The sequence below is a fragment of the Lactuca virosa genome, chromosome 8 (genome assembly GCF_052849685.1).
Source record: "Lactuca virosa cultivar CGN04683 chromosome 8, Lactuca_virosa_CGN04683_v6, whole genome shotgun sequence".
NCBI classification, from domain to species: Eukaryota; Viridiplantae; Streptophyta; class Magnoliopsida; order Asterales; family Asteraceae; genus Lactuca; species Lactuca virosa.
In genome coordinates this window covers 12,129,972-12,151,619 of record NC_136433.1, presented here as the reverse complement: position 1 = coordinate 12,151,619, position 21,648 = coordinate 12,129,972, and the positions used below count along the sequence as shown (strand labels likewise).

Here is a 21,648-nt window from a genome sequence, read left to right as displayed (position 1 = left end):
GTCGAAAGCACCAACGTCGGCCCACTAGATTATGTTTGTAGAATGATTATTGTGTTCGTGACAATGGCCTATTATGTCTGTATATGCTTGATGGCTCTGTGAATCTTATTTTATGATTATATGTGCTAGTTGTAGGGGGTGAAATAGACCCGATACCGGTTGAAAGATACCGAAGGGGGTGAAATAGACCCAGTACTGGTTGAAAGATACTAAAGGGGGTGAAATAGACTCGATATGTTTCTGAATGTTATGTATGTATGGTATAGGGTATTTTGGGGGAAATCACTAAGTTTTGTGCTTACGGTTTTCAGTTTATGTTTCAGGTACTTCCAGCTCAAAAGGAAAGGGCCCAACTTGATTGCAGTACATCCGCCCATGTTTTCCGCACTATGTGATTTTGGGATTTGTACTATGATATTATTATTATTCACTATGATACACTTTCGGTTGTTTTGATATGATTATTGGATGTTTGAAATGATTTAAAAGTAAAATTTTGCCCAAAATTTTTGGGATGTTACAGCAGTTGCCCTTAATGAGATATAAAGAAAAACGTAAGTTGGTTTGGCTTTTTTGAACGAAATCATTACTTCGTTGGTGTTTCTTGAACGACAAAAACTTTATTGGGGATTTTTGAACGATTTGGAAACTTCATTGAGCTTATAGGTCATTTTTCCTATCTGATACGATTCTAGAGGTCTATGTTTCCTGCGAGAAAACTAGTAAGAATAAAAACTAGGTTTCTCTTTTTTTTTCCTATAAACATATGGTGTCCACGTGGCATATTCAAACTACTTTTACGTATTTATGAGTTCTTTCTTTCACTTCAATTTCTAAGAAATTATAATAAAGGAAATTATTTTCAATACATTAATATTTCAGTGGATTCATAAAATGTGACTGTGGAAAAATCATCTCCCATAACAAAAACACAAGAAACTTATTAAAAAAACAAAAGAAAACCTTATATTTGAAATGAGACCAAACAAACTTATCCAAAACTACTTACTTTGATTCCCTTTCTTCACATCGCAGAAAGCTTCCAGGAGCAACAATGGCAGCCCTGAGAATTCAAATTCACCCCAAAAACCATAAGACGTCCCTTTACCTCAAAACCCACTCTCCTTCCATCTCTTGCTCAATGCAACAACCTCCTCAAACAACATCAAGGTATATTAATTAATCATAACTCTTAATTAACAACTTTTGTTTTTTGACCATTGATTGATGGGTAAGAGGACATGTGGTCATCAATGGAGAAGCTAAGGAGATCGGAATGGCTGCTGTATTAGCAGTCACAAAAGCCAGAGGAATGGAAGTCGTCGTAGTTGTTGATTCACACCTAGTTGGAGAAGACATATGACTGGTTTGTGGCATGGAAGAAGCTCTAGAGATACCAATAATTAGTGATCTCACCATGGTACTAGGTTCCATATCTCAGGTACGCAATCAAATCTTAGAGATTCATTTTCTTTAGCAAACCATTTTAAATGAAATAGTTCCACAGTTAAAAGCGACATCAGTTGTAGTCAGTTTCACAGAGCCCTCTACAGTTTACGACAATGTCAAACAAGTATTCTTTTCCGCGAATCTTGAACCTCCTTTAATGGGGGTTTTAAGCATCCAATTTTTGATATTTTGTTGTCTTCTTGAGGTTAATAAGCAACGACATTTGGCATGAACAGTGTGGTATATGTACCACAAATCAAACTTGAAACCATAGCAGCATTATCCGCCTTCTGCGAGAAAGCCAACACGGTGAGCGAGAAGAGAACATGGTGAGAAGCTTTAGGGTTTGGTGACAAAATAAATCTTTTGGGATTTAAATTTCATGGTTGTCTGGTTGCACCAACATTGTCAATAGGATCGATATTACTCCAGCAATCTGCACTTTCAGCTTCTTTTCACTTTAACAATGTTGAGATTGTTGAATCTAAAGCTAATGCAGGAGTAAGTCGATCGAACTAGTATTCAAGATCTTATTAAAGGAAATGATTTGTTTGAAAACGTACATAATTGGAAATGACAGGTGTTCCCATCACAAGATTTTGTGCATATCGCCAATAACCATTTAAACCTAGGACAACTCTACAATAGAGATGATCTCGAAACAGATGCTCTAGTAATATTGACTATAATTTATTTATTTTTACCTATAATACAAACACTTACCCATAAATATAGGCAATGTAGTTCTATTTCTTTACCGATAATAAAAATATGTAACAAATAAAGTAAATTGCTCATATTTCTAGCAAAATGATACTTTGCTACTACAGATAAAGAAAATATAAATACGTTGTTACGGGTAAAAAAATTAAAATACATTGTTAATCTTGGTAGCAGAACAAAGCACATTGCTTTTATCGGAAGATAAATTAAATAATGTTTTTATTACGGATAAATAAATATAAGTATGCTGCTATTATGAGTAAATATAAAAGTACATTACACATATTGGTAAAAATGGTAGCATATGGTGCTCTTTCTTGCAATTTTCTCGATGTTAAACAACTTAAAGTAACATAGATCGTATTTGTTTCAAGCAAGAGGACAACGATTAGGAGAAGATGAGATTCGTGTGCATAGTTTAGTTCTTAATGGGCTTGTGTCTAGTACAACGATCAATTTTTCGGGACGTGGTGAGGTATTATGCATTAAAGTAAACTTTAAAGTGGGTCCCATCCCTAATTTAGATTTGAAAAAGTGTATAGCTTATGTCATTTTATTATATTGGGGACCCTGGTTAAATTTTTATTATGAATTCGGCAGATGTATTCTATCAAACACGATATCACAAATGTCCAATGTCTAATGCCTAGACTTATTCTAGCGATCAAGCAAGTCGTGCGTCTTAAGGTACTCATGTTGGACCCAAATTTCTTTAAATGTTTTTCTTTTTGTTCCTAATTTATCAAACCATTTATTTCTTTACTTGCAAAATCTGGTTTACGGCTTAAAAAAGTTCTTATAGAAATAGGTTTCCTAAATTTATTTCAAGTTTAGATTTTCGAATTTGTCCAAATGATAAAAAGAGTTTGTTATTATTATTATTTTTTTTATGTGTGTGTTTTTGTTAAATCCCAAAAAGATGAAATTTTAGGATGTTGTTACATCATGGAGACGTTTAGATTTTAGGAAATGTTTTGTACACAACAATTTTTCTTCATACACAACAATTGGTGCTTTAAAATGTTATACTGTACAACTCTATAATGCATACATTGTTGTGTATGACAAAAAATTATTGTGTACGAATCACTTCCCTTAAATTTTGCTCGACAAAATTACAATAGATATAAACCAACAGAGTAATTTTTTTTTCTTCTCTTTTTTTAGATTAATGTCGCAATAAAGTTAATCCCAATATATGTTTTAGATACCATGAGCTAATTGAATAGCTTAGAAAATGTCCACATGATTTTAGCATGCATTTATAAATTAGTACCAAAGGGCTTCTAGCCCAACGGTATCAGGTGGTGCCCTCCCTCCTTGAGGTTGAGGGTTCAAGTCCCGTGGTGGACATAGGTGAAATTAGGTGTTAGTTTAGGAGTAGATTATAATATTTGTATTTGCCCGTTTCAAAAAAAAAAATTTATAAATTAGTATAGAATTCTAAGCTCTATTTCATTAAAATATCTTTTAACACAAAAAAGATACGCTTCAAAACTTTAAAGTTTTACAATTTTAACTTATAATCAAATTTTAGCTTAAAGGTTCTTTTTAAGGCCGAAGATTCAAGTCTTATAAATAGTAAACTTGCCATTCCAAAAATAAAAATTAAAAAAAAAAACTTATAACTTATTGTTTTGTTAAATTCAAGCTCAAATTATTTAGACAAAACTGCAAAAATGGTCCCTGTTGTTTTTCATTTTATGTGGCTACGGTCCAAACGTTTGAAAAATTGCAGATTTAGTCCTTTTCATCAAGTTTTGTTGTGGTTTTAGTCCCTCATCCGTTAACTTCCTTAAAATGACAATTTTAACCCCAGGGATCATTTTCGCAGTTTTGTCTTTTACTATACTATAAGGACCATTTTTGCATACATTCTTTTTTATTTTAATGTAGTATTATATATTAACAGATATTATTTTTAATATATAATATTATATATTAAAAAATATTTTTTATTGGATTATTAATTTATTTTAGTTGATTTTTAAAAAAAAAATTGTTGGAGTAATTCTTTTTTATTGAATTATTATATATCAATACATATAGTTTTTAATATATAATATTTATATCATAATAAATATTATATTATTGGATTATCAATTTTTTTAGTTAATTTTTGTAATTTTTAATTATTTTTTATTGTATTATTACTTTTAATTTATTATTTTCTTCATATACTAAATGTTGTTTTATTGTATTATTAATTTATTTTAGTTAATTATATATTTTTTAATTTTTTTGGCGAAGTAATTCTTTTTTATTGAATTATTATATATCAGTACATATAGTTTTTAATATATAATATTTATATCATAATAAATATTATATTATGGGATTATTATATATTACAAAATATTATTTTATTAGATTATTAATTTCTTTTAGTTGATTCTTTTTATAATTTCTTTTTTGTTTGAGCAATTTTTTTATTAGATTATTATATATCAACAAATATTATTTTTAATATATAATATTTACATCATAATAAATAATACATTATTGGATTATTAATTTTTGTAATTTGTTTTTTTTAATTATTAATTTGTTGAAATATAATTTTAATATATTATTTTTTTAATATAATAAATATTATCTTATTGGATTATTATTTTATTTTTAATGTATACTATTAATTGTTTTTAATTTTATTAGTGTCACCACAAAGTCGTCGAAATACGTAAAAGTGTCGCTTATCATCGTCAAATATTGGCAGGATCACCTCCAAACACCTTCATTGGAGGTTCAATAGATACCCTACCCTATTCCACCTAGCGTTGCTGGTAGCCACCTGCGACAACCTCTTCATAATCCACTGGAATCCTTCATATCTCACATAATGCGCAACAAACCCCTATAACATTTATAAGTGGTGGTGGTGACCGAGTGATGGTGATTGTATTTTCCCTATGGTTCCTCATTATAAGCTAGATGAAATGAAAGTGTTTGGCAGCAATCCTAACGATTTCGATGATGAGAGACGACGGTTTTGCGTATCCCATGACTTTATGGTGAAACCAATAAAATTAACAAGAACTATTATTATAATTAAAAATAAATTAATAATCAAATAAAATAATATTTAGTATATGAAGAAAATAATAAATTAAAAGTAATAATCCAATAAAAAATAGTTTAAAAAAAAGAAATTACAAAAATTAACTAAAAGATAATAATAATCCAATAATATAATATTTATTATGATATAAATATTATATATTAAAAACTATATTTATTGATATATAATAATTCAATAAAAAATAATTACTTCGACAATTGTTTTTTTTTTAAAGAATTAACTAAAATAAATTAATAATCCAATAAAACAATATTTAGTATATGAAGAAAATAATAAATTAAATAATCCAATAAAAATAATTTAAAAAAAAGAATTAAAAATATTAACTAAAAGAAATTAATAATCTAATAATATATTTATTATGATATAAATATTATATATTAAAAACTATATGTATTGATATATAATAACTTAATAAAAAGAATTACTCTAACAAAAACAAAAATTAAAAAAATCAACTATAATAAATTAATAATCCAATAAAACAATATTTATTAATATATAATATTATATATTAAAAATAATATTTATTAATATATAATACTTCAATAAAATAAAAAAGAATGTATGAAAAAATGGTCCTTATGGTATGGTAAAAGACAAAACTGCGAAAATGGTCCCTGAGGGTAAAATTGTCATTTTAAAAAAGTTAACAACCAACCAGTTAAACTTAACGGATGAGGGACCAAAACCACAATAAAACTTGTATGGTATGGTAAAAGACAAAACTGCGAAAATGGTCCTTATGGTATGGTAAAAGACAAAACTGGTCCTTATGGTATGGTAAAAGACAAAACTGCGAAAATGGTCCCTGAGGGTAAAATTGTCATTTTAAAAATGGGGAGTTGTATTACAAATACGGTTTCTTGTGCAATTCCATTAGTGTCTTGTGCAACCCCATTTGCTATTTTTTCTTGGTTTTGTCACATGTCAATATGTTTGATAAAAATGATAATTATATTACATATTTATTTTTGAAACACATGGCACTTGATAAAAAATGCTTTGGTATAATTTATTAACCTCTTTTGATTAATTTTAGTTAACAATAAAATACAAATATCACATGAACTTTTCAAAGAATAAAATACGAATAATATTAGAGTATGACTTGGATTTTGGTGGTCCGAATAAATAACCTAACACAAAACAAAATAAAGAAACCTAAATGACAATTTCAAAGGGATGTTGTAACGTCCCATTTTTCACAATCCAAAATTTTTCATTTTTATTTAGGTAAAACTTTCAAATTTATAAATCTATTATTAAGAAAAATCATTTACTCCAAATTACATTTATTTAAAATCAGAGTATTATAGAAAACGTGAAATCCTCAATGTTGTTGTTGATGAGTGTGTACAGTACCGTCTTCGTCTTCTCATAGACACCGATGATACCTGAAACAATAAACGACTGGATAAACATAAAGCTTAGTGAGTTTCCCCCAAAATACCACGCATAAACAACAAATAAACAAGCAACAGGCCCAATCAGTCATCGGACTGGAATGCCCAACTATACTGGGTTTGTTGACCTTACCGCCTCAACCTAACCGCTCATCCCGAGCCTCCGTACCTACGACTTACAGCCGGCCCGCATCGGGTATCTTGGCCTACAACACAAAGCAGGACCGCCTCAACCCAAACCAAACACAACATGTCGACATGTAAACAATCAAGGATCAAGTAGGCACATAATACATGCAACATCAATCATACAACTCGCTACTTTCTACTAGTCCTCTCATAACATACAGTCCCGCTACCAGCTAAACTCCATGAAATGCGTAACCATAAGTAACCAGAGGTGAGATAGCCACCCGAACAAATGATCCTACTCTAGAGCCACAACCAAACAAGGAACATGCAAGAAAGCCAGATCAAGAGTTCTCAGGCTATCATACATGACCACAAACAGTCCCTAAGGACACTCCATAGATGATAACCAGCAAGCACATATAACATACAATTCTACAGATTATTACAACAAAGCAACATACTTGATACCAGGATACAGATCTAACATATCACTACAGCATAGCAGCATACTAAATATCAACAATCCAAGGAATGCATGATCGTATATAATCAGAGGTGAGATAGACACTCGGACATGTGATCCTACTCTAGAACCACTACCAAACAAGGAACATGTAAAATGGCCTAGATCAAGAGTTCTCAGTCTATCCTACTTGACTATATACAGTCCCTAATGCATCCCTCTACTAACAGATAATCGAAACTAGTGGCCCGACATTGGTGTCTTCGACCCACGGTACAATGAGGCGAAACTCACCTCGATATGCGCGTAGGTAACCACCGTAGTAACGTAGAACTCTACTAGCTTCAACTCACTTCCAATCACCTACATGAAGATACTTGAGTCAATACTCGATCACATGCTATAGTTACTTGCAACAGTGACTACCTCACATGAAATAACAATTAAGGTTAAGTAAGGACACTTAACCCATTAAGGACTTAACCAACTCAGAGTAGTGTTGATTAAGGTTTGACTTAGTCCTTCTCGGGTATAATAATAATCCAAGCAATAGCCCAAATACGCGCCCCGATCCTTGTCCAAAATAGGGCTTCCCGATTCTAGGGTTTGGGTTTGAATGAGAGACAAGGGAGGGGGTGGCGGGTTTTAGTCCCGCCTCCACCTTTCAAACTTATGTACATTTCTTACACTTTCAGCCCAACCTTCTCTATTCTTTTTTCAAATTAAGTCCATAATTTACTCTATATCCCTCTGCTTCCACAATTATATTCATAACTAGTCCAAAAGTTACGCTTTAACCCCTGATTTACAGAATTTGTAACATTTAACTCCTTATGCTAACACCCTGATAAATTATTACGGATTTAGGGCTAACATAAAACTATAAAAATACATCTTGGGGTTTTAGGGTTTATTATTTATTTATTTATTTATTTATTTTAAACGGGATGTTACAGATGCAGAGCCACGCAGTAGGACATGTCTGGTTGTTTCAAATTTCCTTGTATATGAGTACGACTCTATAATTGCTATGGTTATATTTATAAGTATTCATAACTAAAGATTCTAATGCATCACTTTGAAAAAAATCGAGTAATATAAGAGTTCTTCAATTCTTGTCCGTAGACATATGTTATATCGAGCGAACCATGTTAATTTTTTGTGATGTTTTTTTAATTGTTTTTCCTTGATTGCTCGTGTAACAAATAATCACAATTTTGTTTCATGATCATCGTGTTTGGTGAGATGCATCATCATTTGACATATGATTATATAGTGGATATTGTTTTGTATGTTATTTTGACTGAATTAAAGATTTTGTTGGCGTTGATTATATAAGTTTGCAATAATTTGATTTTCATTTGTTGAAAATTTTCAAGGAGTCAGCACAAAAGATATAGTGCCAAACAAGTTATTATTTCAACAACATTGACATTTATATTAATTTATATTAATTGATTGTGTGATATGTAGTAAACTATAACAAAAGATGATATATTTGTTTACAACAACTTTCTTATAACAATTTTGTCTTTAACTTGGGGTTCGGTTTTAAAGTGAAGTCAAAAGGCCGAATTCTGACTGACTCGGTCTATCTTCAACTTTTTCTTTGTCTTGGGCCAGAGAAAACGAGTTGAACTCATTCTCAACCGAGTCAGCTGTTCCTGATCTAACCGAAAATACGTCTGTACTAGATAATTCCTCTCAAGACCTACCCTGTCAAGAACCATCCATCAATTGGATCAGATTTTGACACGTGTCCTCGATGCACCTGATCACCGCCCGATCTATTAGATCACACGCGTACCGAACACAAACCGGCTACAGACAGTCACGTAGGGCTACCCACCGACACTTCCGGTCACTCTCCCCTCTCCGATTCCCGCTAGATACATAAACTCCGATCGAACACTGCAATTTTTTAGCTCCATATCTATGGTTTCGCAGAATTAATTTGAATAGTTAGCTGATGATTGGTATGTAATTTTTTTATTACCTTTTAATGTTGCTAAATTCGTGCTAATCTTCATTGCCGTTTGCTTCAACTTATTGATCAATGCCTAAACCGTGCAAAAAACCAGATCTTTATCTGTTTGCTTTTCTTCTTTTTAAAAATTTGAATTCAAGCTCAAATTTCTTGTTTAGTTTTGATTTAAAGTGGTAGGGTTCGATGGGGTTTTTACTATCCCCTCTTTCAGTAACATACGGAAGCGTTAATTTTTAGAGATTTGATCTAATTTTACGGTTTCCAATGAATGTGATGAAGCTGTTTGTGATTTTTTTAATTAGTAAGTCTTAGTCGTTAAGTTGGAGGTTTTCTTTCCAAATTACAAACAGAACAACACAAAAACACATATCGTCAACAACTTTGTTTTGGCCACATAACAAAAATGCAAGACTTATTTTTTAAAAAAAAAAAAAAAACCTTATCTTTGAAATGAAACCAAACTAACTTATCCAAAACTACACAACACAAAAAGCTTCCAGGAGCAACAATGGCAGCCCTGAGAATCCAAATCCACCCCACAAACCACAAGACTTCCCGTTACCTCAAAACTTACCCTCCTTCCATCTCTTGCTCAATGCAGCAACCTCCTCAAAACAACATCAAGGTATATTAATCATATATAATTCTTAACAAACCATTGGTTGATGGGTACGAGGACAGGTGGTGATCAATGGAGCAGCTAAGGAGATCGGAATGGCTGCTGTGTTAGCAGTCACAAAAGCCAGAGGAATGGAAGTCGCCGGAGCTGTTGATTCACACCTAGTCGGAGAAGATATAGGACTGGTTTGTGGTATGGAAGAAGCTCTAGAGATACCTATAATTACTGATCTCACCATGGTACTAGGTTCCATATCTCAGGTAATCAAATCTTAGAGATTCAACTTTTTTTTAGCAAACCATTTTAAATGAATTTTTTCCCGCAGTTAAAAGCGACATCAGTTGTAGTTGATTTCACAGAGCCTTCAACAGTTTACGACAATGTCAAGCAGGTCCTCGTTTTCCTCTAATCTTAAACCTCCATTAATTGGGTGTTTAAGCTTCTGGTTTTTGATGTTTTTTTTTTTTTTTTTTGTCTTCTTGATGTTAATAGGCAACAGCATTTGGCATGAATAGTGTGGTATATGTACCACGAATAAAACCTGAAACCATAGCAGCATTATCAGCCTTCTGCGAGAAAGCCAGCATGGTAAGAATTATGAAGCTTTAGGGTTTGATGACAAAATAAATTTTTGGGTTTTAAATTTCAGGGTTGTCTGGTTGCACCAACATTGTCAATAGGATCGATATTACTCCAGCAAGCTGCAATTTCAGCTTCTTTCCATTATAACAATGTTGAGATTGTTGAATCTAAAGCGAATGCAGGAGTAAGTGGATGATATTCAATATCTTAATCATTTAAGTTTCTAAAAGAAATGATTTGTTTGAAAACTGACAGGTGTTCCCATCGCAAGATTCTGTGCAGATCGCCAATAACCTTTCCAACCTCGGACAACTCTACAATAGAGATGATCTTGACACCAATGCTCCAGTATATAATTTGCTTATTTTTACCTATAATACAAACACGTACTCACACCCATAAATAATGGCAATATAGTTCTATTTCTTTAGGGAAAAATAGAAATAAAGTACATTGCAAGCAAAATGATACTATTGATAAAGAATACCAGTATCTTGTTATTACGGAACAAGAAAATATAAGTACGGGTAAAAAAAAAGTTAAAATAATAAAAGCACATTGCTTTTATTGGCATATACATCAAGTATGTTTCTATTATGGATAAAGAAAGACAAGAACGTTGCTATCATGGGTAAAAACAATTGCATATATTGGTAAAAGGAGTAGCTATTTCTCCTAATTAGTCCAATGTTAAACGACTATAAGTAAACATAATAAGATCGTATTTGTGTCAGGCAAGAGGACAACGATTAGGAGAAGATGGGGTTCGTGTGCATAGTTTAGTTCTTCCTGGGCTTGTGTCTAGTACAACGGTCTATTTTTCGGGACCCGGAGAGGTATTTTGCATTAAAGTAGACTTGGTAGTGGGATTTGGTTGAATTTTCTCACACCTAAATATAGATTTTTAAAAAGTGTATGTTTATTTTATTTTATTATATTGCGGACTTTGGTTGAATTTTGTTCTAAAACTCGCCAGATGTATTCTATCAAACACGATATCACGAATGTCCAATGTCTCATGCCAGGACTTATTCTAGCGATCAGACAAGTTGTGCGTCTTAAGGTAATCGTTATGTACCCGCATTAATTTCTTAAAATTAATTTCTTTTTGCTCCTAATCGACACAATCTTTCATTTTTTTTTCTTTACTTGCAGAATCTGGTGTACGGTTTAGAGAAGTTCTTGTAGAAATAGGTTTCCTAAATGAACTCCACTTATTGATAACAAAAAGATATTTCAAATTCGGATTTTGAATTTGTCCAAATGATGCGAGAGTATTTTTTGTTAAATCCTAAAAAATGACATTTTAGGATGTTACATTTTAAATTTTGCTTGACATATTGCAATTAATATAAACCAACAGAATAAAAAATTTCTTTTTTCTTTTCCTTTTTTAGATTAATGTGGCAATAAAGTTAATTCCAATATGTATTTTAGATACCATGTGCTAATCCAGTAGGTTAGAAAATATCCATACGATTTTAGCATGCATTTATGAATTAATATAGAATTTTAGCATGCATTGTTTTTGTTAAACCCAAGCTCATTAAGTTATCTAAAGGATTAAGAAAACATTGATTTGACAAAAAAATATCATATAAAATAATGATATAACAAGAGGTTATTATTTTATAGGGACCCATCACCAATTAAATTATTCAATAAACAAAAGTAAGAAAATTATATTAACAGTCCTTCAACTATTACAGATATGCCTTTTTAGTCCCTCCAGAATCTTTCTACATTTTCCATACTTAAATGGGAATTGTATTACAAATATATTGTTTCTTGTGCAACATCAAGTAGCTATTTTTCTTGGTTTAGTCACATTCAATATGTCATTTACGGATAAAAATGTGTATTACATATTTATTTTAAAAAACATGGCACTTGATAAAAAAAATGCTTTTGGTATAACCTATTAGCATCTTTCGATTCATTTTAGTTAACAATAAAATACGAATAATGTTAGAGTGTGATTTGAAATTTGGCGATCCAAATAAATAGCCTAACACAAAATGAAGTAAGGAAACCTTAATGACAATTCTGAAGGGATACAACAACCTACGGTAGGACATGTGTAGTTGTTTTAGATTTACTTGTATATGAGTCCAATCCTATAGTTGCTAGGGTTACAATTATAAGAATTCATAGTTAAAGATTCCAATGTATCACTTTGAAACCAATAAGGTAATAGAAAAGTTCTTCGGTTTTTGTTTGTAGACGTATGTCGTATCGACCGAACTATTTTAATTTTTTGTGATGTGTTTTCCTTGTTTTTCTTTGATTGTTTGTATTCAAAGAACTAGTCTATACTACCTATCCAATAATATGTGTATTTTAGACTTACGGCTCAACCATTTTGTCTTAAACACGGGTTTACGTGCACTTACGGTCTACATGTCGTTTCGTCAACACGGGTCTATGTGTACTTACGACCTACATGTCACTTCGTCAACACAGGTTTATGTGTACTTATGGCCTACATGTCATTTCGTCAACACGAGTCTATATGTACTTACAGCCTACATGTCATTTCGTCAACAAGAGTCTGTGTGTACTTATGACCTACATGTCATTTCGTCAACACTCGGGCTTGTAGGCTCCCGACCACTTTGTCGTTCCACCATCACCCCCTAAGTAAACCTAATATCACAACAATTTTAGTCAGTTTTGATGGTCCATGTTTAGGGATGTGCGTTTGGACCAAATACCCGAACCGAAACCGAAACCCAGACAAAATCGACCCGAATTAGGATTGAATAAGTTATTTGGGTCGGTTCTCGGGTGTCTATTCCAATTCGGGTTTCGCGTTATTCGGTCCGGGTTACCCGAATAAAGGTTTAATCGGGTCAAAAAGACCGACCCGGAAAGTGAATAGTTACTTGAACCAAATAACCCAAATAAACCGAAATGACCCGAATAATCCAAATAAACCAAATGGCCCGAATAACCTAACTAAGGAAATTCTATATCTAGTTCAAGAAAAAAAAATATTAAATTAATATTTTTTTTCTTGAACTAGATATAGAATTTTTTTTATTTGGGTTATTCGGGCACTTTCGGTTTATTTGGGTTATTCGGTTCAAAAGCATAGTATAAATGTTTATTTGGGTTATTTCGGTCCTTTCGGGTTAATAACCTAACTGAAACTCGTATTACCCGAACCAAACCGGACCCGTATTAGTATAATCAGTACGGGTTTTGGTTCCCACTTTTCATCCAATTCGGGTTTCAGGTTATTCGGGTTCGGGTCGGTTTTGGCCCGAAGCACATCCCTATCCATGTTAACGTATCTTTCCATCTTCATCAACACCTCAAAACCAAGTTGGTTCAAAGTCTCCAAAGGTTGTCATTCTAAAACACGTTATGGTTGGTTTTAATATCATTCTAACCTCTATAAATGGATCCTTGGTGGTTTTGTTTTGTAAAATACTCAAAAATAATATTGTTATCTTTAAGCTTCCATTGCCCGACTTTTATGAAAAAACACTCTTATATTTTGTATCAAAATCCATCAGAAATAAAAGAAGAGAATGATAAAGGTGGAAGCTTTATACTGTCCCAAGCTCCACAAGATGCAGGAAATGCTAGATCTGAAGTAAATACGCTCTTCCAACTAGCAACCAAGGCTTCAAACATTAAGAACACCAAGAATACAACAAGAATAACTCAAAGGAGGATAAGGTTTCGTTTTGGAAGGTTGGAGGCTAAAGAGGATGCCCTGATCTTGAATTTTTAGGCTTTAAATATGGAAGAAACCCTAAAAAAATCGTAGGCTTGGCCTACAACAGCCACCACATTGTGGCATGCCTCATTTCACGTCGTGGTGTCCATTAGGACATGCGTTCCATTACATGTCATGTCGCTTCGTGTTCATCCATGTACCATGTCGTGGCATAAGGTTTTCCTCAAAAACCTTATATTTGACCCTTTAAAGTCATCAACTAATCCATTCTGGAAAATAGGTGTTACATCTTCTTTGGTTGATTCCTAATATCATCAAGATCAATTAGGCTTCCACTAGTTTCTTGAAATATCTCCTTTTCATGGAAGAGTGCCCTATAAGCAAAAAAGATCTTGTTCTCAGTAGGTTTGTAGAATAAGTATCCAATAGAATTTTTGGAATAACCAATGAAGTGACACCTTTCAGATATGTGTTCAAGTTTGTCAAGCGCTTCTCAATGAACGAAAGCCTCACAACCTCAAACCTTGATTCATGCAAGAGATGAACATCAGTCCTTTCCACATTTCAAATGGTTTCTTTTCAACCTTCTTAGTTGGTACTAGGTTTAGAATTTAAGTGGCAGTTTCTAGAGCATAACCCCAGAAACTTATTGGAGGTGTAGTATGATTCATCATAAAACAAACCTTATCCAACAAGGTTCGGTTTCTTCTCTCAGACATATCATTGTGTTGTGGTGTGATTGGTGGAGCTAATTATGAGACTATCCCTCAATTTCTAAGATGATCGTAGAATTCATCACTGAGATACTCTCTGCCCCTATTAGAATGAAGTATCTTGATTTTCTTGCCTAGTTAGTTCTTTACTTCTCTCTAGAACTTCTTGAAGACTTCAAATGTTTTGGACTTATGTTTAATTAGATAAAAATACCCATATCAACTGAGATCATCAATAAATGTGACAAAGAGAACTACGTTAAACCTTCCTTATATCAATAAATTAGGTGAGCCTAGACGTGGTAAGACTAACAATGCACATTTAGAAACATGCGAGGACGCAACCAAAAACAATTTAAGTCAACAATTAAATTATTAAAGTCCTAATCTTTTGTATTTTAAATAATCTTATAATTAAATCAAGTTTACTTTATCTTTTAGTATAAAGGCTAGTTTGTATGTATTTTAAAAGCGAAAAAGGAATGAAGCAATAGAAAACAAGGAAAAAAAATTATAATTCTGGAACATCAGGTTCCACGACATGGGGAATAGGCAACCATGTCGTGGGGCACTGGGAAAACAAGACTATTATAAAATATTAACTTTTCTCACTGGCCTTGGAAACAAGCCCTAGGAAAGGCTACCTATGTAGTTCTTTCTGGTCCTCTTCTACGGACAAAAACGTTGACTCACAAGATGTTTGAAGATGCTCAAACCGAAACTGATCCCTCCATTACAACATCCATGTATCATTGGATCTCTCATCTGTTTTAACCTGCTCCTCCAGTTGTAAACTCAGTAGATGACGATTATAAAGATAGTGATTATGAGGATTATGAAGATGGTGATGATGATGAGGATGATAATGAAAATGATGAAAATGCCCATCATGGGTCAAATGAAGGCTCAAACATTGTTGCAGGATAATCTCTCCCAATAGTTGTTCCTGAAATTGGTGATGGTGTTGTTGGATTAAGGTATCTAAGCCAGTAACTATATTGGTATATTCTTATAATTAGAAGCAAAGTCCTTTTTAGGTTGCCCTCATAACTAGAACTTGATTAGAAAGACATTTATAGAGAGAGGATGATGTTGTTGTAAAGGTATTATGCATTAAAGGAAACTTTACATTGGGTCCAGGACTGTAAATGAACCGAACGTTCAGCGAACTGTTCGTGAACCGTTCAACGAAAATTTTGTTTATGTTCGTTTATTTAATAAATGAACGAACAAACACAAATTTTTGTTCGTTTAATTAAATGAACGAACATGAACAATGGTCTTGTTCGTTCAATTATGTTCATGAACGTTCATTTATGTTGTCCTTTTAATGTTTGTTGACGTTAGTTCATTTAAGTTCCTTTTATGTTCAATTATGTTTGATTACATTACTATATCATATGTTTGTTTATTATCCATATATGTTCAATTATGTTTGTTTATCCTTGTTCGTTTATGTTCGTTTAAAATGTTCACAAACATAAATGAATGAACATGAACAATTTAATTTGTTAAACAAATAGACATGAACAAGAAAACTCGTTCGTTTATTTGTTCGTGTTCGTTCGTTGGTTCAACTAACTTAAATGAACGAACATGAACAACTCTTATTCGTGATCGTTTCGTTCGTTTACAGTCCTTAATGGATCCTATTGTGTAATTTCCTAGTTCGAGTAGGATACTAGGATTTATGGTGAGGATCAAGTTTCCTTGGTGAGCAAGGATTAGGACCTATAAATAGGAGATATGTATTGTTTATGGTGTGATTGATTAGGAGAGCTCTTTTGCATTGTCTGTAACCCAAGTTTTGAGTTATTTTCCTGGGTTATAATAAGAAGCTTTTTTTATTCATCTGTTTTGTTTTATTAATTGTGTTCAACATTTGGTATCAGAGCGGTAACGATAAATGGTTGGGGAAGATAGTAGTTCGGGTAAAGATGGAAACAATGGAAAAGGCGAGGCGACTACCAAGGAGGGTTCATATACATCGTTCTAGGTTCCCATGCTCAACTCGAAAAACTACATTGTATGGGCAATACGCATGAGAGTGATCCTGAATGTACACTAAGTTTGGGATGTCATTGATCCAGGTGTGATGGACCCCAAGAAGAACAACATTGCTATAGTAGTACTGTTTCAAGCAATTCCTGAAGATCTCATATTGCAAGCCAGAGCGATGGAGACTGTGAAAGAAATATGGTAAGCAATTAAAACACGTCATGTTGGGGTAGACAGGGTGAAAGAAGTACGACTCCAAACCCTAATGAGTGACTTCGATAATCTGAAGATGAAAGAAATAAGTACCATTGATGAATTTTCAAGCCAATTATCGAGCATATCATCGAAATCGACTTCACTTGGAGAGACTCTAAGTGAGACTTGATGGGATTTATAGGTTACATAAATCATATTTTGGCGGAAAAACTTAAACCCTAAGTTTGCATGCAACCTAAAGGATCTATGTTTTCACTTAAACTACTAGGGGCTCATGTAGCCCATGCCGGATTATGTTTGTGATAACATGAGGATACCTTACGTGGCAAACATTGAATGCAATAACCAATTGGACATCAAGAACCCTAGTATTTTCGAAAATAACAAAAGGGTTTATAAAAATATACCTATTGATTATACTAGTAGATAATAAAAAAAATCATTCTTGTAGTCACTTGGAAGCTAGCACCAGAAATCTCATGCCTCTAATGGTTCACACCAAACCTAGCAACAAGGAGGCTTAAAGAGAGAGAAGAGGGGAGATGAAATTTTTGGCTATGCCTTGTGAAAATAAGATGGCCAAAAATTAGATCTCAAGGGGTCCTTTTATAGTTGAATTAGGAAGCCCTAGATAACCCTAATTTGAAAATTATATTAATATATCAAATTTTGTAATTATTTACTCCCTAATTATCTATAAGGGATATTATAGAAACCCTAGAATTAGGGTTGAGCATTTGGACATGTGGACCGGACCGGACCGTATTTTTAGACCCTCGAGCCGGTTCTCAGTTATAGGATTTGAGGGCAGTCCGGTCCGGTTTTCTTACCGGTCCGAATCGGCCGGTTCCGAGTAAAAACCGGTTGGACCGGCTTATTTATAAAAAAAAGTTAAATTTTTAAACAAGCATATCTCATTTGTTTTAAGTTGGATTGATACGCGGTTTTTTTCAACATGTAATTTAGAGTTTGTAGATGATTTTAGACTATTTTTTTGTTGTTTTTGGTGTTATATTCAATGAGTTACAATCAATCAAAGTTGGGATATAAAAGCTGAAATATTTTAGCTCTTCAACAATAAATTAAATTTTGTATTCTGTAAAATTTTTTAAACAAACATATCTCATTCGTTTAAAGTCGGATTGACATTAAGTTTTTTTCAACATGTAATTTAGAGTTTGTAGATAATTTTAAACTATAATTTTGTTATTTTTGGTGTTATATTCAATGAGTTACAATCAATCAAAGTTGGGATATCATAGCTGAAATATTTCAGCTTTTCAGCAATAAATTAAAATTTTGTATTCTGTAAAGTTGTTTAAACAAGTACATATCTCATTCGTTTTAAGTCGGATTGACATGAAGTTTTTTCCAACGTGTAATTTAGAGTTTGTAGACGATTTTTTACTATAATTTTGTTGTTTTTGGTGAAACATCCCAAAAATATTGTTCAAAATTTTCGTTTTAAACTAGTAATAAAAACCATCAACATCATCCATCACATAAAACTCATAACCATGTATCTCAAAAATATCATAATATCTGTCAATGAATCAAAATCATATGTCAAAAATCAGAGTAAATCCTCCCAGGCTAAAAACTGTGGTATGTGTCATGCAGTCATCCCGAGCTCTTCCCCTTGCTGGTGGAAGTACCGGAAACCAAAACTAAAAACTATAAGCACGAAGCTTAGTGAGTCTCCCCAACTACCACATACCATACACATATCACATAAACATATCTTGGGCCCCGTCCTTGCTACATCGAGTCAAGCTAGACATCGGCTTTCCCGACATCAGGCCCCGCCCGACATCGAACCCTATTTGGCATCGGGCCCCGCCCGACATCGAGCGCATCTCGGAATATATGTGAGCATAATCAAACAATACACATAAACCTAAGCATATATCATTAACATTTAAACATTCCTCGGGCCCCGCCCGACATCGGACTGTGATCCAAAAACATACTAACATTCCTCGGGACCGCCCCGACATCGGAACGAAGTCCGGAAACATGCAAGTACAAACACATGCAAGAATCACAAAGACATCAAGCATACAAGCATTCCTCGAGACCGCCCAGGCATCGGATCGAAATCCAGAAAAGCATATAAACCAACATCGGGCCCCGCCCGACATCGGACCGTAGTCCGGGACTACTACTAACTAAGCAGGCCGGCCTTGGTGCCTTAGACCCGTTCCTACTAGAGGAAACTCACATCGTATGGTAGCTGTGAAATCTCGTGTGAGGAATCTTTGACTGCTGCTCCGACGACTCCCCGACTATCAATTTCACAATAACACTTAATCAAAATCTGATAATCCTTCTTAGGGTAAAATGACCATTTTACCCCTGGTCAAAGTCAAAGTCAAGGTCAACTCCCAGCCGCCTCAACTCGTCGAGTTACCTCCTAACTCGACGAGTTCCTATACTATTTAGACTCGTGATCAACCGAGTCAACTCGTCGAGTCCCTTCGCAGACTCATCGAGTTCCACCTGGCATAAAATCGGAACAACCCGACTTCAACTCGTCGAGTCCCTTTCTGGACTCGCTGAGTTCCCCTGTCTGTTTGGGCTATCTTAAAGGATTAAGCCCCTACACTTCAAATCCAAGCTTCATACTTCACATAAACCCTAAAAATGTCCTTTTAAGGGTAAAGTTTCTGACTTTGCCCATTAATACCTCTTCTTAAAGAGTTTAGCTCAAACCCTAATTCATTGGGACCTAGAACTTGGTCCTTAAGCCATCCATATACCAAAATAAAGCTTACAACCTCAGATCTAACCCCCTAACATTACTTGGACACATAAAGTTCCCACCTTTCCCCACTTGCATGGCCTTTTGGGGCTAAAAAGACCCATATGACAATCTATGGCCTGCATGGGGGCTGCAATGGCATAAAGTTTGCACCTTTATGTCGTATCAGCCCCTCTAGGTCCTAGATCTGGAAAAATACCCACTTGGGTCGACCATTCTCCAAAAGCTATCATTCTTGGACCAAAAACCCACATAAGGATGGACATAAAGAGATCTAATGAACTAATAGCCAAGATAGGAACTTGATTACCAAAAAATGTAGCAAATGGTCTGTAGTTTCTGGATCTAATCTTTCCCTCTTGAGCCCTCTATCTTCTTCTTCTTCCATAAGCTTCAAAAGTACACAAAGATCACTCAAAATGGCTCACACTCTCAAATAAAGATCTAGGGTTTAGTGGATTAGGGTTTGGGACATGGAGGCTGGAAATGAGGCCAAGGGATGGGGGTTAACGAGCTTAAATAGGGTGCAAAACCCCGAAATTAGGGTTTCACTCTGGCCGATCTACTCGTTGAGTCGAGGGCTCTTGACTCGTCGAGTAGGAAGCTTAAACCCCGCACATCATTATGTCCTCTACTCGACGAGTTAGGGCCACCAACTCGTCGAGTTACCCTTCAAAAATAAATAAATAAATAAATAAATGAGTTAAATGCATACCAGGAACCATGCATTACAATTCTCCCCCACTTGTCTTAGACTTCGTCCTCGAAGTCTGCTGCATCTGAAAACAACTCCGGGTAGTGCTCCCTCATCTCCTCCTCGGGCTCCCACGTCCACTCTGAACCCTTGCGGTGCTACCACTGCACCTTCACTAACTGAACAACCTTGTTCCTCAAGGTTTTCGTCTTGCGGTCCAAAATCGCCACCGGCCTCTCAATGTAGTTTAGAGTGTCATCAACCTGAATATCTTCCAAGGGCACAATCGCTGAATCATCCACTAAGCACTTCCGCAACTAGGAAACATGGAAAGTATTGTGGATCTGACTGAGCTCTGCTGGTAGATCCAACTGATACGCCACCTTGCCCACCCAGGCTATAACCCTAAAAGGACCAATGTACCTGGGGCTCAGGTTGCCCCGTTTCCGGAACCGGATAACACCTTTACAATGTGACACCTTCAGGAGGACCATATCGTCCACCTGAAACTCCAAGTCTGAACGATGCTTGTCGTCGTAGCTCTTCTACCTACTCTGAGTAGTCTGGAGCCTGCTCCTGCTGGATCCGCTCTGTAGTCTTGAGTACTACCTCAGTACTCCCCATGACTCTCTGACCGACCTCACCCCAACAGATTGGGGTCCTACACTTCCTCCCGTAGAGCATCTCGAACGGAGGTCGGTCTATGCTGGCTTGGTAACTGTTGTTATATGAAAACTCTCCTAACGGAAGATACGTATCCTAACTGCCACTGAAATCCAAATCACATGCCTGTAGCATGTCCTAGAGAGTCTGAATCTTCCTCTCGCTTTGTCCGTCTTTCTGAGGGTGGAAAGCGGTGCTGAAGTGTAGACGAGTACCCATCTCCTCATGAAACCACTTTCAAAACCTGGAAGTGAAACGGACATCTCGGTCTGACACCACCGAGACAGGCACTCCATGTCGTGCCACTTTCTCACGCACGTATATCTCGGCCAGCTTCTCGTTCGATATATTCTCCTGGATCGGGATAAAATGAGAACTATTGGTCAACCGATCCAATATGACCCATATCGAATCTACTCCACGTGCGGTCTTGGGAAGCTTGGTCATGAAATCCATGGTGATATCCTCCCATTTC

General features: G+C 34.6%; 1 protein-coding gene and 1 pseudogene across 2 annotated transcripts; both read left to right on the top strand.

Moving 5' to 3' along the window:
- The first annotated feature begins 1,054 nt into the window (after window positions 1–1,054).
- On the top strand, window positions 1,055–2,974 carry LOC145134421 (dihydrodipicolinate reductase-like protein CRR1, chloroplastic; annotated as a pseudogene).
- A 6,123-nt stretch (window positions 2,975–9,097) lies between these two features.
- Window positions 9,098–11,828, top strand: LOC145134771 (dihydrodipicolinate reductase-like protein CRR1, chloroplastic). 2 transcript variants are annotated; one of them, XM_079069604.1, is made up of 9 exons: window positions 9,098–9,228; window positions 9,921–10,118; window positions 10,184–10,249; window positions 10,351–10,446; window positions 10,508–10,624; window positions 10,696–10,788; window positions 11,175–11,276; window positions 11,417–11,503; window positions 11,596–11,828. In XM_079069604.1, exons 2-9 carry the CDS (start codon window positions 9,954–9,956, stop codon window positions 11,626–11,628), a joined length of 759 nt encoding a protein of 252 aa, XP_078925730.1. In that variant the 5' UTR covers window positions 9,098–9,228; window positions 9,921–9,953; the 3' UTR covers window positions 11,629–11,828. The 2 variants fall into 2 exon arrangements, with proteins under 2 accessions (XP_078925730.1, XP_078925729.1); XM_079069603.1 differs by lacking the exon at window positions 9,098–9,228 and adding an exon at window positions 9,658–9,864.
- The last annotated feature ends 9,820 nt before the right edge of the window (window positions 11,829–21,648 follow it).

Excerpts from the sequence above, each read along its gene's own strand:
- LOC145134771 (XM_079069603.1), top strand. The coding sequence starts at position 9,748 with ATGGCAGCCCTGAGAATCCAAATCCACCCCACAAACCACAAGACTTCC. Across the intron at positions 9,865-9,920 it reads CTCCTCAAAACAACATCAAG|GTGGTGATCAATGGAGCAGC; the intron begins GTATATTAATCA and ends GTACGAGGACAG. Across the intron at positions 10,625-10,695 it reads AATCTAAAGCGAATGCAGGA|GTGTTCCCATCGCAAGATTC; the intron begins GTAAGTGGATGA and ends GAAAACTGACAG.